This window comes from Sitophilus oryzae, unplaced genomic scaffold (assembly GCF_002938485.1).
Source record: "Sitophilus oryzae breed Bouriz unplaced genomic scaffold, Soryzae_2.0 scaffold_1625_pilon_pilon, whole genome shotgun sequence".
In the NCBI taxonomy this organism is placed as follows: Eukaryota; Metazoa; Arthropoda; class Insecta; order Coleoptera; family Curculionidae; genus Sitophilus; species Sitophilus oryzae.
Window position 1 is genome coordinate 1,913,403 of NW_022146309.1, and position 18,970 is coordinate 1,932,372.

The 18,970-nt window shown below is 29.7% G+C and overlaps 1 protein-coding gene across 5 annotated transcripts in view; it reads right to left on the reverse strand.

Moving 5' to 3' along the window:
• LOC115880507 (protein artichoke) overlaps nucleotides 1-18,970 on the reverse strand; it is a 140,955-nt gene that overhangs the window by 36,625 nt on the left and 85,360 nt on the right. For all 5 annotated transcript variants that reach the window (XM_030897724.1, XM_030897723.1, XM_030897725.1 and 2 more), the window contains one exon: nucleotides 12,730-13,720. In XM_030897724.1, coding sequence (XP_030753584.1) covers nucleotides 12,730-13,720 — 991 coding nt within the window. The remainder of the gene's footprint in view (nucleotides 1-12,729; nucleotides 13,721-18,970) is intronic.

Genomic DNA, 18,970 nt, shown 5'->3' on the forward strand with positions numbered 1-18,970 from the left:
TTGCTAAAAACAATAATGTTGTATGCAAAAAGAAAACTATTTAAATCTTTATAAAAGAGTATACCATTAATTAAATATAGCACCATTATTTCCGCCCATATACTAATTAATTACATACTTAATTGTATTCGTTAATAAATTATTCTAAATAAATGTGGATTTGAGTCAGAAATCAATATAATAATAAGTTATCAAAATTAAAGTCTCTATTGTTATAAATAAGTAATGTTATAATATAATTTCGATCTGTTCGGTTTGATTTAATGACGCCATTCTGCCGAAACTGTGATACTGTTGTAATGGGGTTTTAAATTCCTATTAGCTACTAGTAATTTAAGTATACAGGATCGGTTATAAAGTTGTGTCACATGAAGCTTTATTTTTTTTTAAATGAAACCCCCTGTATATTATTGCATATTTCAATTTCTTCCTTCAATTTTAAGCAACTAAGCAATACACAATGTATAAATTGAAGAATTGAAATGTTAAATGAAAATTTGGTAATTTCCAGACTTGATATACTGTCATTTTATACAGGGTGATTGATAAATAAATTCTAAATTACAAGAAAATGCATATTCTACGAAAATTTAAAGGGATAGGTAAAAAATTAAATTATGCATCTGGTTCTCGTAAAATATACAGGGTGTTCCATTTAAATTAAACAAGTTATTGCCGTTTGAAGCTAATAATTATTTAAAATAAATTTTTAGACACTCTGTATAAGGTAGTATTATTTTTATTGTTGCAATACAATAACTGATCAATAAATAAACTTCAGTAAATATTTAATATTAAAAACTTTGGTACCCTTGGAGGAATGAAGCCTTAAAATTTTTACTGCAATTTCACAAAATTGAAAATATTTCAAAAACGGTAAGGTTTAAGTAAAATAAACCTTAATCAAATTTACCATTATTTTAATCGTAGAAACCAAAAATGTAATAATACACAGGGTCTTTCATTTAAAAAAATGCAACTTTGATATTTTTTATTTATTTGGGACACTCTGTATCTTGTAAAATTATTTTTAAATTGTACCTCTAATAGTCCTTCATCGAACCCAAGACTTACAATTTGTAAAAATCTCATCGTTTAGCTACAATACTCCGTGTCGTATGTGGTGAACAACCCTGTATATAAAATGCTAATGTTTATCTGTGTCGTCTTTACTGAATTAACGACTTGCTCTAGAAAGTTGCTTCGTCGTCGCCGGAAACTGTCGTCGCCGGATTATTTTGTTTTTCATTTAATTTAAAAAAATTTTTTTTTACTTATGTCGTGGCGGATGCGCCAAGCTTCAACTAGTCTCGGGATAAACGCCTATAATCCCGGGATCCCGGAATTGACACTCAGAATGAGAAATCTAACGAAATACTTTATAAAAATGGAGCTGCATATATCAAAAAGAAAATGAGAAAAGAGTTTTATTAGAATATATAAAACTAAGTAACATACATACAGGGTCGGGTTTATGTATGGAATGGTCGATTATTAGGTAAAATATAGGAGATACCGCAAAAAGTTAAATACAAAAGTTATAGGGTTTTTAAATATCTATTAGCGAGTAATAAATTTAAGTATACAGGGTCGGTCATAAAGTCGTGGCACATCAAAGTTTAATTTTTTTAAATAGAACCCCCTGTATATTATTACATATTTCAATTCTTCCTTCAATTCTAAGCAAAAATCGAAATACACACAATGTATATACTTCAAACCAATCGTTTCCGAGTTATTGACTTTTGAAAATATCACTTAAACAATTCAATTTAACTAATTTCGATGTGTTCGGTTTGATTTAATGACGCCATTCTGCCGAAACTGTGATACTGTTGTAATGGGGTTTTAAATTCCTATTAGCTACTAGTAATTTAAGTATACAGGATCGGTCATAAAGTTGTGTCACATGAAGCTTTATTTTTTTTTAAATGAAACCCCCTGTATATTATTGCATATTTCAATTTCTTCCTTCAATTTTAAGCAATAAGCAATACACAATGTACATAAATTGAAGAATTGAAATGTTAAATGAAAATTTTGTAATTTCCAGACTTGATATACTTTCATTTTATACAGGGTGAGTCTTAAATAAGTGCAAATATTTTCAGGGCTGGTAGATATCGACAAAAGAAACATATTTTCTCTTTACAATTTTTCAGATAAGTCCAAAACAACCGAGCTATTTAAGTTTGAAAATTAAAAAAAAATTGATTTTGTTTTAAAAAAAATTGAGAGCCACCGGATTTTTTCTGTAATTGCATCCCTTTTAGTGCCGTAAGCATAGAGTAAAGCCGTAACTAGGGTAATATAGTCTATAAAATGAATAACTTTGAATTTTGACCGTTATTTTTTACCAACATGGCAAATATAAAATCCCTCTGTCAAAAAAGTTACTAATTTTATTTAAAAAATGTAAAACTATGATGTAGGGTAGACGGGGTAGACTCAATAATTTGTTGTTTTATTTTATGTTGTGAATAAATGTTGGTAGTTATTAAAATTTTTATAAAAATATATAATTCTAATAAAAATAGATAAGTTATAATAAGTATTTATTAACACAAACATCCGATACGCTACTGAAGCAGGTAAGTCAAATTAACGTATCTAAATTCTTTGACATCTAATCTTTGACAAGTAATAAATAAAAGCTAAAATGCAAGAAAAATATATAATTTAGTTAATTTAAGTGAATTTCATAAATGATCGGTTTACTACACGTATGTATATTATATAGACACTTACTAGCGAAAAGTTGTTGCATTATTTCACTCAATTTTTGCCGAGATCTACCGCACGCTACACAATCAACTATTTTAGAGTCTTTTTCGATAAATCGCGATAGTTTCACTGTTAATTTAAGTTCTGCCACAATTTCCATCTAGATTTACTACCTTTATACAACTATCAGTAGTAGAATAAATAATAAATAACATAAAATAAGCTCTGTAAAGACTGACAAATCCACAAAATTTCAAATCAAATTCAAATGTGTCAAATGAATCGTCAAACCGAACTGTCAAGGATCCCCACCCTAGAGTGCTTTTATGGTGCTTTTTCCGCCCACCATGCATGAATACATGGATAGCATCCTGCTCCTTCCTTAGTCTTCTTATTCAAAGGCATAGAGTAAAGCCGTAACTACGGTAATATAGTCTATAAAATGAATAACTTTGAATTTTGACCGTTATTTTTTACCAACATGGCAAATATAAAATCCCTCTGTCAAAAAAGTTACTGATATTCTTTAAATTGAGTGCCTGAACGAATCAGATAGGTAACTCTTTTTACTTTCGTGAAATAGAAAAGAAAAATAATAAAACAAGTGACAGTTCTTCCTCTTCTTGCAAAAATCAACACGAAAACAACAAAAAAAAAATTGACAAAAGTAAAATGTCATCAGCTTTTGACATTTCTAAATATTAGACCAATGCCGTCTGTAATACAACAGCCACGGAGCGAGATTTATGACGTCACGCTAGTTAGATACTACGGATTAATAAATATGTTATAGAATACATGGAAAACATAATTATTCCGCGTATTTTTGGTTTGTATTTTAAAAATGATATTGTTTACATGAAATATACATAATATACAGTTAATAAATACAATATAATATATACATATTTATAGTAATAAATACTTTGGCAAATAAACTATGAACCATACAAATGCAGCAAATGTTTTACAATATACAAATAATGAATAGGTGGTACATAAGATAATGGGTAAAATGTAAATTATATTTTACATTCTGGGGTTTGAAAATCGATCTAATTTAACAAAAAACATTCAATATCGATAGTGATGTATAATTTTTTTTATATATTATAATGTTTACTGCAATTAATAAACTAATATAAACTTGTCAAAAGATGACCACATATTTTTTTAAATTATTATTCTTAACACAAAAACTATCTACATTGACTATGGAGTACGATTTCAGCCATATTGTAAAACATTTGTTGCATTTGTATGGTTTATAGTTTATCTGCCTAAGTATTTATTACTATAAATAGGTATTGTATATGTATTATATATATTGTATTTATTAACTGTATATTATGTATATTTCATGTAAACTACATCATTTTTAAAACACAAACCAAAAATACGAGGAATAATTATGTTTTCCATGTACTCTACAACATATTTATTAATCCGTAGTATCTAATTAGCGTGACGTCATAAATCTCGCTCTGAGGCTGTTCTATTAGAGACGACATTGCGTTAGCATGGCCGCAAGTTGATAACCTAATAAAATTAACACTAGAAAAACCCGCGGGAACTGTCAAGTTCGAGTTATTCGGTTTACAGACTATATCACAGATTAAGAAATTATACCGTGGGAAAATTTGCGGTGAACAGGCAGTTCTAAAAAGTTTTCGAAAAATATACAGGATAATTTAAAAGAAAATGCACGATTTTCACCATCTTTTTTTGCGAAAAAAACCTCATAGACGTATTCCTGGGGTCGAAATATACCAGCTCTGAAAATATTTGCATTTATTAAAGACTCACCCTGTATATGCCAACTATGTGAACTATAAATGCTAATTTGAGAACTAATGTCAAATATTATTAAGTATAGTCTGTGAAACGAATAACTTTGAATTTGACAGTTCCCACGGGCTTTTCTAGTGTTAATTTTATTAGGTTAGCAACTTGCGACCATGCTGACGCAATGCCGTCTCTAATAGAACAGCCTCGGAGCGAGATTTATGACGTCACGCTAACATAATTATTCCTTATATGTGACTATGGCTGAAATCGTACTCCATAGTCAATGTAGATAGTTTTAGTGTTAAGAATAATAATTTTAAAAAATATGTGGTCATCTTTTGACAAGTTTATATTAGTTTATTAATTGCAGTAAACATTATGTGGTTTGGTTTGGTGTGAATATTTTATATGCAATTTTTGGATTATATTCGACACTATATTTTTATATGACACAACACTGATGAAGGCTATAATGTTAGCCGAAACGTTTTTTTAAAACCATTATACATATAAAATGACAGCGATCTTTATTTCATAGCTATCCCTGACGCCTTTTTTTCTATGATATTGTATTATTTGCAAATATAATTTGTCGAACATTGATACTTGCAAAATATACATATAAATTTTGTGAAAGCAAATAATAATACATCACTATTAGTAGATATTCAACGTTTTTTGTTAAATTAGATCTATTTTCAAACCCCAAAATTTAAAATATATTTTACATTTTACCCATTATCTTATGTACCTATTCATTATTTGTATATTGTAAAACATTTGCTGCATTTGTATGGTTCATAGTTTATTTGCCAAAGTATTTATTACTATAAATAGGTATATATTATATTTATTAACTGTATATTATGTATATTTCATGTAAACTATATCATTTTTAAAATACAAACCAAAAATACGAGGAATAATTATGTTTTCCATGTATTCTACAACATATTTATTAATCCGTATCTAATTAGCGTGACGTCATAAATCTCGCTCCGAGGCTGTTCTATTACAGACGGAATTGGTCTGATATTTAGAAATGTCAAAAGCTGATGACATTTTACTTTTGACAATTATGCCATTTCGTGTTGATTTTTGCAAGAAGAGGAAGAACTGTCACTTGTTTTATTATTTTCCTTTTCTATTTCACGTAAGTAAAAAGAGTTACCTATCTGATTCGTTCAGGCACTCAATTTAAAGAATACTTAAAGAATATCAGTAACTTTTTTGATAGAGGGATTTTATATTTGCCATGTTGGTAAAAAATAACGGTCAAAATTCAAAGTTATTCATTTTATAGACTATATCACACTTTCGGCAGAATGGCATCGTTAAATGATACTGAAAATATCGAAATTAATTAAATGAAATTGCTCAACTGATATTTTTGAAAGTCAATAACTGGTCAATAACTCGGAAACGGTTGGTTTGAGGTACATTGTGTGTTTCGATTTATGCTTAGAATTGAAGGAAGAACCAAAATATGCAATAATATACAGGGTTCCATTTAAAAAAATTAAACTTTGATGTGCCACGACTTTATGACCGACCCTGTATACTTAAATTTATTACCCGCTAACAGATATTTTATGAACCCTATAGCTTTTGTATTTAACTTGGTACCTCCTATATTTATACTATATAATAATCGACTGTTTCCATACATAACAGCGACCCTGTATTTCGTAAATAAAAAAAAAACAATTCTTGTTGGAAACAAAAAAAAATACAGCAAACACGGAAATACAGTCCGAACTGTATTCCGGAAACTTCGGTAGCATATTCTGCAGATAAAAATAAGTAAAAAAGTTCGTATAAATGTATGTCCTAAAATGTTTAGTTTCGGAGATACAGGGTGTAGAAGTTTCATTTTTATTTCCGTTTTTTCCAAATCATTTCTGAAGTAACGTCAATATTTGGATGAAAATGGGTAATCTGGAAGTTTTTTGACATGCGAAATTTGATTTTAATTTCAATATGACTCCTACTTGTAGAGGGCACCACCTACATATTTTTTATCTGGTTTGAAGAATAATAACTTTTCGTCCGTACCTGTATAAAACTACTGAGGGCTCAAGTTGCGTTTAATCGAAATCAGTTACATAGGGTATCGGTTTATAGGATGATTCTATACAAGAAAACTAGCACTACATAATTTGATTTTTGACGCGGAAATTCTTTGTTTTTGAGAAAACTCGAATTTTTAATTTTTCTATTATTAACTAAAATTTAAAATTTTATGGTGTTTTTAATAGTTTTTTCATTATTAGAATGACGTAAAAACGTTTAATATAACGATGTAAACTAATTTTTATTCGAAAATATATTTTTATCACAATAATTTTCATTGATTTTCCGGGTTTAGAAGTGCCGAAATGTGATAGGAAAATAAAAACTACATATTTTTTTTGATTAATAATTTGCTGTAACTTTTCTATATTACTTTTTCCGCGGAAATTTATCATAAGGGCGGTGTAATGGAAAATCTTGAATATTTCGAAGTATTCCATAGTATTCTCAACTTTTTTACATACTTTCGGCTTGGTTTTAGTTGGTTTAGTTGTTTTTATTGGGTTTGGTTGTAGTTGGTTTGATTATAGTGGGTTTGGTTATAGTTGGTTTGATTATAGTGGGTTTAGTAGGTTTGGTTTGGTTGTTTTTTAGGGTTCGGTTTGGTTTAGTTGTCGTTTTTATGCTTTATTGACAATTTTTTTTTAAATTTTCGCATTTATTGACCATAGCGATATTAAGTTGATAAGAATAGATATTATTCATTGATCTGTGTCAAAGGTCGGGAAGAAGATCACTGCATCGTGGTGTAACAACGCATTTTCGCGGATTTTCATTTTTGTATCGGTGCTTAAAAATAAGTCTAGAATGTAAAATAATATTAATTTTTTATATATCTCATTTCGTTACTTCTAAACCGTATTCAAAAAATGGCAACAGCGCATTTCCGCGGAATTTCATTTTCGTATTAGTAGTTACAAAGACGTCTAAAATATGAAATAACATTATTTTTTCATGTATGTCATTTCGTTACTTTCAAACTGCATTCATAAAATGGTGAAAATAATTAATAAAAATAAAATTTTTTCAGTAATATACTCCTTGAGGTGCCAAAATGACAAAAAAATTTTTTTTTTTCATTTTTATCAGATTTCGGCTAAATGAAACTTGACCCCTACTGAGTAAAAAAATATACATTTACGACATTTTTTTACGTAAGAAAGGTATCTTGGTAAAAATCGCTACGAGCAACCGTTCTCAAGATATTTAGATTGAAAGTAGTCAATATTTGTCATTATTGACAAAAAATAAACATATGTTGAGTAGATCGTTTTTTGACTGAAATGATTAATTTGGGAACTTTCTATTTTTTGAATTACTTAATCATAAACTTTTCTTCGAAAAATGATGATAAAACAGTTTCTGTTGAACTTTTGGCACAAAAACATTTTAAATTTATCATTTCGGTCTAGTAACTATTTAGTCAACATGTTTAATTTATCTCAATGATGACAGGTATTGATAATTTAGATTCCAAATATCTCGGGAACCATTACTAGTAGCGATTTTTACCAGGAGACTTTTTTATATGTAGGTGGCGCCCTCTACAAGTAGGAGTCATATTGACATCAAAATCAAATTTCTCATGTTAAAAAACTTCCAGGCACCAATTGTCATCCAAATATTGAATTTAATTCATAAATTATTTGGACGGAAACAAAAATGAAACTTCTACACTCTGTATCTCCGAAACTAAGCATTTTAGGACATATTTTATTCCATATTTATACAGGGTGTTTCAAAACAAATGCGAAAAACTTCAGGGGGTGATTCCTTGTTCAAAATAAAGGGTAGTTTGCTTCATAAACGTTGGGTCAAAAGTCAACCATTAGGGAGATATCGCGGTACAAAGATGGCGGAAAAATAATGTTTTTATTTTTTATCTTGAAAACGAAAAGAGATAGACAATGAAATTTTATGGAAGCATTACTGTTATGAAAACACCCTTTCCGGTAATTTTTTCATTTTTTTAAAATGAGTGGAAGGGGTTGAAATAAACTACCCCTATCATTCTTGTTAACGAAATTTAAAGAAAAATCTTATCAAACACATGCAAAAAAGTTAATTTGGATAGTTTAGTTTGTTTAGAAACTTTTTTATTTCTTGTATTTTTTTCATAAAACTCACCGATTTGAAATTAAAAAATAAAACGTAAAGCATTACATGTCAGGGCAAAAAACATTTTCTGATAAAGAATCTAGTGGGCTGCTGTAATTTTTTTAGGAAAAAATCTAGTCGGCCGCTGTTACTTTTTAGGATGTTTCTAATATTATTTTATTTGGCATTACTCGACCGCAATACGTTATTATCTAGATGATTATTATTATCGTTATTTTCTTTCTAAGATTGTTAATCTAAAAATGTGTTTTGTCCTGACATGTAAAGATTTACATTTTATTTTTTAATTTCAAATCGGTGAGTTTTATCAAAAAAACACAAGAGATAAAAAAGTTTCTAAACAAACTAAACTATCCAAATTAATTTTTTTGCATGTGTTTGATAAGATTTTTCTTTAAATTTCGTTAACAAGAATGATAGGGGTTTGGTTTGGTTGTGATTTTTAAATTTTAAATTTCGTTAACAAGTATAATAGGGGTAGTTTATTTCAACCCCTTCCACTCATTTTAAAAAAGTGAAAAAATTACCAGAAAGTGTGTTTTCATAACAGTAATGCTTCCATAAAATTTCATTAGTCTATCTCTTTTCGTTTTCAAGATAAAAAATAAAAACATTATTTTTCCACCATCTTTGTACCGCGATATCTCCCTAATGATTGACTTTTGACCCAACGTTTATAAAGCAAACTCCCCTTTATTTTGAACAAGGAATCACCCCCTGAAGTTTTTCGCATTTGTTTTGAAACACCCTATATATTATAAAAGAGATATTTTATTCCAAGTTGTCAAGCAACATTGTTAATTAACATTATAAAATAACAGAGATATTATCTTCATTTATTATGTTATTTCACTTATGAACCGCCGCTTTTTATTCTGTCTCTCTGTTTGTTTACTGGTTGTATACTATATTTATCAATTTGTATTGACTAAGAGTGGGTCCCAGGTGGAACACTCCACTGCGGCCGCGAGGGCCTATTGCGGCTATATATTTATCTATGTCGGATGCATTAAAAGACAGACCACGGAAATAAAGTGACCAGTATGGTATGTTATATCCAAGAAAATAGGCCTTTAAATACGAAGTTTCCGTAAAATCTTGAATTTTTGATATAAGGTACTTTGAAAGATCTAAAGAGAAGGGGTGAAATAAATAAAATTATTTTTTCGAAATTTTGGACAAACGGTAAGAACTAGAGAAAAAAGTTTAAACAAAAGTTGTGGAGCGTTAAATTTTACATAGAAATGATCTCTATACTTTTTTTGCTCAGATCAAAATTAACCGAGATAGTGTGGCTAGAAGCTAGGGGATGATAGTACAAATTTAAAAAAAATTACAAGTCGCTGAAAAATTCAAATATTTAACATTTTTCTTCAATTTGTTTGGAAAATTATAAATTTCAATTAAGATCTTTTTAAATTTATCCCGATAAGGGTTCGCCCCCAAATATAACTAAAGTGTTTTTTTTTCTCCAAATTTCAGAGAAACGGTAAGGAAACAAATGTTTTAAAAAAAGCTGTCCTCTAGCTTCTAGCATAGTTTAAGGAAAATAGTAGTTGTACTCTCGCAAATATTTTCTGCCAGTTTTTGCAATCTGTCGAATATCGGCAGATTGCAAAGCGTGTTAGTTGAATTCCATCCGTCGAGCTGCGAGGCTCGAGCGTTGCGTCCCAGCACAGAGACGGAGTGACAAAAAATGAGTGCCTTACTGTGTGCTGCTATTAATTGTAGTAATAATCCAAAAAATTGTTCTTTGAGTTTTTTTTAGATTTCCATCGGATGTAAATCGGCAAGCTGATAGTAATTATCAATAAACATTTAATTATATTTGTTTATTTTAGAAGCTAATATATTATGTAATTAATTAAATGCTATTTTTTAGCATGTGGGCAGATTTTAAAAATAGATTTTTAGATATACAGGTTGTCTCAAATATGCGCGTGAAAATATTTTTTGGTCAGGGGATTTGCCATAAAATTTTCATTGCAATAATAATTTACGAGATAATTTATATAGATTGGTTTTTGAAACAATTTTAGAGTAAATATTTTGTACATCTAAAGTCTCCGCAAATTATTCATATTTTTTAATTGAAAGAATAATTTTATAATAGCATAATCTCTTATAAATTTAGTGGACTGCATTTTTTTATGTTTTTTTTTTATTTTAATTATTTTTTATTATATGTGGTCGTTAATATAACAATATTCAAAATATTATAGACAAAATATTGAGTTTATATTTGAGGGAAGAAAAGTGCCATACCTAGCTTTAAACCACCGTAAATATACAGGGTGGCCCATTAGTGCAAGAAAGTCCAATATTGTCGCCGCTGTCGAAGATGTGAAAAAAGTTTTATTCATATGTTTGAAGGTTTATAAAGGAGCGTATCCTAAAATATTTTGTTATATACACTGTGTCACAAAAAAGTTATGGTAAAGTTAGTTTTTTTTAACTGCCTAACCAACTGTACCCCCCCTCCATTTTTCTCTAGATAATCGGATTTGGCATAAAATTCTGCAAATAGTACACTATTTTTATTTGAATCATTCTCCAGTGACATTATATCCGAAAAGTTGTAAAAAAACTAGAGTGAATATAACTTTATTAACACTTGGCTTTATTATAGCCAAGTGTTAATAAAGAAAATAGAAAATATAGCCAAGTGTTAGGCTATATTTTCCTAAACATGGATAACAAATCCGCGTAGAAAAAATTTCATTATTCTATATAGGGTATTTTTTATGGCGTCACCAAAATCGGAATATTTAAATTTCTGTATATTATTTTTCTGTCAGATGCAGAATTAAAAAGTGAACATTTTTTTATTTAAAGTGTTTCTAAATGTTTAACGGTTTCGCAGATATTCGCAGTATTATATTACATATAGCTCTTTCAACAGTAAATGTTTATCAAAGCCACCTAATATGATCTTTGTCTGATATTTTATCGTTGAAAATCCCATATGTAATGAAATACAGAAAATATTTGCAAAACGGCTAAAAATTTAAGAACACTTTAAACTTTAAATACAAAAAGTGTTTACCTTTTAATTCTACATCTGAAAGAAAAATAATATACAAGGTGTTGCATTTAAAAAAAATGAGATACAACATTTTAAATATTACGATTTTGGTGACGCCATAAAAAATACCCTGTATATGATAAAGTAAATTTTTCTACACGAATTTATTCTGGTATCCTTCATGTTTAAGAAAACATAGCTAAGTATTAATAAAGTTATATTCACTCTAGTTTTTTACCACTTTTCGTATATAATGTTTTTAACGAAAATTTTACTAAATAAGAAATAGAATGGTAACAGAAAGTTATCTACAGAAAATTAAACTTGTTTTAAATCAAAAAAAGTTCTGGAAAATCTCTGAAATATATAATATTATAAAAATATGTCATATATATTTTTTCCGCATTTCTTCCCATCAGAAGATTTTCAGATACAGAAGAATTGTTACTTACACGAAATGTGAAAATATTCTGTTTTCAGCCAAGTTTTTACTCGATGATCATTTTTTTTATTTTATTTGATTGTGAACTCATATTTTCCTAAATACATATCTGTTAAACTATGGCGAGTGCCACGACTATACTTTGCCTAGTTAATAGACGACGACTATACAGCTACGTCAGTGGTCACGGGAGGCGAGAACAAGGTCATATAAAGTGGTAGAAAAAGAACAAAGGATTTGACAAGGAGTAAAGCTACTAATGCATCTAGTCTCCTATCCCGGTTAATTTTGATTTAAGCAAAAAAATTATAGAGACCATTTTTATGTAAAATTGGACGCTTTACAAGTCTTATTTAATTTTTTTTTAGTCTTATGGTTTCTATAATTTTATTTATTTATTTCACCCCTTCTGGAGGGTGAATTTAAAAAAAAAATACAATTCGTTTTTAGATCTTTTAAAGTAACTAATATCAAAAATTCAAGTTTTTACCAAAACTTCGTATTTGAGGGCATATTTCTTGGACTATCAGGATTCTTGCTAAAAAATAAGTAATTTTACCTTAATTTTATTCTTACACAACTTTATTTGTTTCAGAACTGGAAGATTCTTAACAAAATTAGATTCGATATATTCCAATTCATTTTCTTCTAAATCGATATTGGAGAGATGCTGTAATTTATGGAAAACGTGTTCCTTAAGTTCTTTTATAAAGTTATGGGCCAACTTCAAGGCCCTTAACGATGGCAAACTTCCTAAAATTTCCGGATCGATCGAGTTCAGCCTGTTATAATTTATATTTAATATTCTCAGGTTCTTTAACCCCATGAAAGCCGAAGGTAATCTTACAAGCTTGTTAGATGATACATCGATCATTTGTAGTTCATTGTTTTTATCCATTGTTCCGGGTAAAATTTCATTGATAAGATTTTGTGTTAAATTTAATCTTTTTAAATGTGTTATGGAATGAAACAGTTCAGGATTTATTAGCTCTAATCTGTTATTTCCTAAATTTAAATCTCTTAGGTCACTAGTGTCCCTAAAGACATACGTTCCTAAATGAATTAGTCCATTTTCCATTAAGTCCAATGCCTCTAATTTACTTAATCCTCTCAGTGTACCATCCTCTAATTTCTTTAAGAAATTTTTACCCAGATATAGCTTTCGCAGTTGAGGCAACCTTGTAAACAATCCTTTAGGTATAAATTCTATTCTATTTTTGGTTAAATCTAGGATCTTTAAAGCTGGCAAATCCAGATTGAGTGGCATTACGATAATTTTATTTTTTTGAAGATGAAGATACTCTATAGCGTGTGGTAGGCCAGGAATAAACTCGGTTATGGCATTATTCGAAATATCTAATTCATACAGATTCATGAGATGCTTGAATGTTGAAGGATGTATATTCGCTAAAGCATTGTTTGATATGTTGACAAATTCCAAAGCAGGTGTAGCCGCAAAAGATGCAGGATCTATAAATGTTAATTCGTTTCTACTGAAGTCCAGTTTTCTTAAAGATGGCAAGTCTGATAAAAAGTTGTGTTCAAGACGTCTACAATCAAAATATAATCTATAGATTGACTAAAATCATTATGTATCTACTGAATTTAATATTTAGATAACTTTTAATATAATATAAAGGGTGTCCCAATATTCCGTAGATATAGAACTATGTAGTGTATTATGATTCCTTTTGCAATCATATTCATTGCAAGTTCATTGGACACAACAATGACTAAAGAATACAAGGACATGTAACGCCCATATACGGACTGCAGCAGGCAGCAGAATTTGTGACCTTAGACGCCATTTTTTTGGATATAACGAATGAGTCATCAGCTGGCCATCAGCCAGTGGCGTAGCAACTGCTGTATCAGCTGTAGATATGCCCACTAACCTGAGGGGCCCACCGAGCAGTAAAAAAAAATATGATATTAGTATCAACATTTTTCGTAATTATGCAAACTTTGCTCATATTTTAATGAAACCCCGTATCAACTACAGCCAGAGCACGCGGCCATCACGCATTCGCCTGTCCTCGTATACATCAAACGGTTGCCAAAAATAAAAAGTAAAATTGTTATATACCTAATAATTATTGTTACCCTTCTTGATTTTAGTTTCATAATATTTTCTTGATTTTATTTTTATGTTTGTTTGTTGTTGGTTGTTGGAACGAATATTTATTGTATTTCTGTAGGTATAATTTTACCAAAGACCATGCGTTCCTTGTTTTGATATTTATGTTTATTGTTGGAAAGAATGTTTATTTTATTCCTGTAAGTAAAAGTTATTAATAAATAATAAGCTATTCTGATCAAACGGTAAGTTTTTTATTTTATTTAACCCCCCCCCTCCCACGGTTGTGTCTCAGAAGCCCTCTGCGAAATTCGTGATACAGGGCCCTTTCAATGCTCGCTACGCCACATCAGCAACAATTTTAGCGATTTTTAATAGTTGGTTGTGTGTAGTGAACTTTGTATAAACTGTATTACAATGGTAATTTGTTCAGTTTTCAAGTGTAAAAGGCGCAATGATAAGAAAGAGCCAGCCCAAGTAACATTCTTCGGAGCCTAAAGTTTCATTAAAAGGTAACGGATATTTATAAGAGGTCTATAAGGAACCTTAACATTTATAAGAGTGTTTAAAGTCTTATAAGAACACTATTGGTGTTAAAAGTTTTGTAACATCTCGAAAAAATACCAAAATACTTGAAGTTTTATAATATTGCATCCAAAATGTTTTCGTTACCTGATTTATAAAACCTTTGGTATTGGTTACTTAAGGTTTTTTAAAAGGGTTTTATAGCGTTCTTAAGAACCTTATTATAAAACTTTTACTCTTGGAGTTTTATAGCTTACTTCGTAAAACCCTTATAAATCCTAAGGCACCTAATAAACATTCTACAGCTACTACAAAACCTAAAGAATTTTATAAAACTTATAGGCTCAGTAGCAACTCCTTTCATGTGTAGAATAGGGGGCGCTATATTTTTAGGGTTAGGTTATGTTTTATGTTCCTGTTTTGCTTTTGTAAATCAAAGATGGAAGTAGAAAGAAAAATTGTAAAAAATTAAATACATTAGCAGTTTTTATAGAAAGTGCGTTAAAACCCGCGAAAATATTTTGGGAAGCACACCACCCACAACTACTAAAAATTACCAAAACTTAGACATTTCTCAAGAAGATATATTGCCAAATACTTCGACTGAATCGACTGCCACCGATGAAGGAAGGGGCAAAGGACCTTTGGAAGAATGTATAGATATCAGGGAAATTTGGTTAAAGACGGTGTTGATTTTCCATCTTCTGTGGTTTGGACAATTTTGAAGTGTATTGAAAGGCTTTGTTTTAATTATTTTGATTAAAAAATTGTTTTGCAAAAGCCAAAGCGCCCGAAACAAAAAGTGGGGTTATAGTCAATGGTCAAGTTTCTATAGAAATATTTTTGGTAGCTTATAAAACTATTAAGTATCACAAAAGCACCTCAGGTTTTATTGGAAGAGCAAAATTCCCATGACACCTAGGGAAGTGTTATAAGAGTTTTTAAAGTGTTGATGATTATTTAAAGGCCCATATAAAACTAGAGGTTTTTAAAAGGCGAAATGGCGAACATGGCGTCCTTTTATAAGGCAGCCATTTTATGTTTGTGTTGTACTTACACAAAAAAGGAGAATATTGCATTTTAAGCAATATTACCGAAGCTTTAAGACGTATTTTTTTCAAAAGCATGGGGTTAAGAAATGTTGCGCAGTTTATTTGCAAAAAAAAACAAATCATGAGACTTAAATTTAATTTTTGGTTTTTACAAAATAAATTATATTTGAGTTCTAAACGGGGGCGCTTTAGTTTTAAGAAGGGTAAAATGTTAATATTACTCGATAAATTTTCCGTGCCAATAAAATTTAGTCCTCATAGAATTCTTACAGAGTATTTAAGTTGTTATGATAATTATTATAACACGCCATTTTCATCAAAGTGAAAATCCGAGTAACGTTTTATAGGGAAATAAACAGTCCACTACACCTTTTTAGCGTTTTTTATCGAATTGGATGAACGGAATCGAACAACCGGGGGCTCGTTTAATAGAGAGTTTCTTATTCTATATTACAGCGTATAAACAATAATAATAAGTTTTTGCATGTAGACGCTAGGGGACGCTGTCTTACAATTTAACAAACATTGCGCGTTTTTCCAAAAAAATTAAATGCCATAGTATATGTAATTTTATCTGATAGTAAAGAGTAATAAAAACTTAAAATGCCAGCAAAAACCGCATCTTGATATCTTTTTTCAAACCAAAGTTATTAGCAAAATTATAATAAATACGAAAAAATAAGTCCTTAATTATCTTATTTTTCTAACACGGTATTACTAGCGCTCTTGATTATGAAAATTCTGACAAAAAATAAGATGGAAATGATTAGATTATTCTAAAATCGACAATATACCAGAATACCATAATACCAGATCTATGAATATCTAATAATAAAGATATCAATTTCAGTTACTAAGAAACGACGCCTCAGTGAAGTCCTGGAAGGCTTTGGAAAAAAGTTGCTTTTGACATAATAGTATAAGCGTCAAAGTGTTATTAGATCAACATTTGATTTGGTTTGATAGTCTTAGCAGCGTTTTTTCTCTATTGAAGAAAGGTATTTTTAGAAAAGCAATCAAAAGATAAAAAACGCTGCTGAGACTATCAAAATGTTGATATAATAATATTTTGATGTTTAAACTATCCCTCAGAAGCAACTTTTTTCCAAAGCTTACCATGAATTCACTGAGGCGTCGTTTCTTGTTCACTGTCATTGACATCTTAATTATTAGATATTAAGACACCTAGTATTCTGGTTCATTGACGATTTTTTGAATAAAACAATCTTTTTTATCTTTTTTTTAGAATGGTCATAATCAAGAGGGCTAGTGATACCGTGTTAGAAAAATAAGGTAATTCAGGGCCTATATATTTTAGTATTTATTATAATTTCGCTAATAACTTTGGTTTGAAAAAAAATATCAAGATGCGGCTTTAGCAGATTTATTAAGCTTTTATTACTCTTTAGTATCAGCTAAAATTACATATTCTATCGCATTTAATTTTTTTGAAAAAAACGCGTAATGTTTGTTAAGTTGTAAAAGAGCGCCCCCTAGCGTCTGCGTTCAAAAGGTTATTTTATTGTTTATGCAGTATAATACAGAGTAAGAAACGCTCTTTTAAACGAGATCTCATCTGTTGGATTCCGATCATCCAGTCCGGAGTTATTAACATTTAAATAAAAACAGATCTAACCTTCCCCCACCACTGTATTTTAGTAGATAGGGGAAAATGGTTCTAACAAAAAAGATCCAAAATTTACTGAAGATTATGAAGCTAGTATTTATAGTATATGTATTTATAGTATACCAAACCAAACCAAACCAAACCAAACCAAACCACCCCTCGCGACGGCCCTTGGTCCGTTATAGCATACTACGTTTAGATTACGGTGTGTTTGAAGTCCGAATCAAGTCCGAAGTGAGCTTTTCAGTAGTTTTTGATTTTGTTTAACATACTTTTGAATCTGCGAATTTTCAATATGGTAGGACAGTGTTAAATGTGTGGAAAAATAAGCTCAAATTACCCGAATTTGTCTTTTCACAGGTAGGTATTGTTTCCGCCGTAATCGTACATAGGCGTCCCACAAGGGAGCCTCTCACAATTAAAATAATTTCTAATTATATTTGTTGAATTTTGATCTATTAAAACAAGAACATAGTAGCCGGTAATTGAATTATAATTCGTCTCAATTACTACCTAACTGTTGTAGATCATAACAAATTTGAATATAAACGTTGCATATATTTGAAACTTTATTATATGCCAGAAAGTGACATTATTTTTTTTAAATTGCGTCATATTTTGGTCATTATATACGATATTCTAAAGGATTTTGCTCAACAAATAAACAAAGGTGTTTATCCGTCCTTTTTTACATTTTATTGCTTTATTATATCTTATATCTGCCCCTTCGGTCTTGTTTAGACAAGTTTTTACCACCGTACAATACAAATACCTCTTCCTTATTTGTACGGTGTGTTTACCTTTTTTAGAATGGGACGAACTGTAAATAATTCTTAGGCTACTAGTTTTATACATACCTATATACAGAGTAACCCAGGCCTTCAAAAAAGCTTTTTACCTATTACGTTTTTGGTTTGTGATTTTTATTTCAATCTTTACATAAGATCGGGGCCTTTGTAACGCACATTTTCAAAATATTTTTGTCCACATACAGGGTGATTCAAACCGCAATACATATGCTTAATGCAGTTCATGAAGATTGGGACGTTTAACTAAAATTCGATTGTCTGATTAAGCTACCTAAGTAATGGATTTGTAAATAAACGTAATATTCATTATTATGCGATAGAAATCCCATACTGTAGCACACAGATTTGATACTAAAACCTAAACTATCATTTGAGATTAAATGGGAAGTTCTAAATAATGTTGCCTATTCTAAACAAGAAAATTTTATTTATAAGTTTTATAACACCTCTAATTAAATTTGGACGAAAAGAATATTTCTGTTTGCTGTAGGTAATTTTCTCAGAGATTAAACGGGAAGTTCTAAGTTCTCTTCTTCTCCCAGGGAAAATACGTAAATAAAAATTACTTTTTAAGTCAAAAAATGTCAAAAGGACAAGTTATTCCAAAAAAGGACTGTCCTTTTCAAAAAAGGACAGGTGGCAACCCTAGGTATCTCTGGAATAGAAATTTAATGGCAAATCTACAACTTTAGTTTGAAAATATGTTTCGG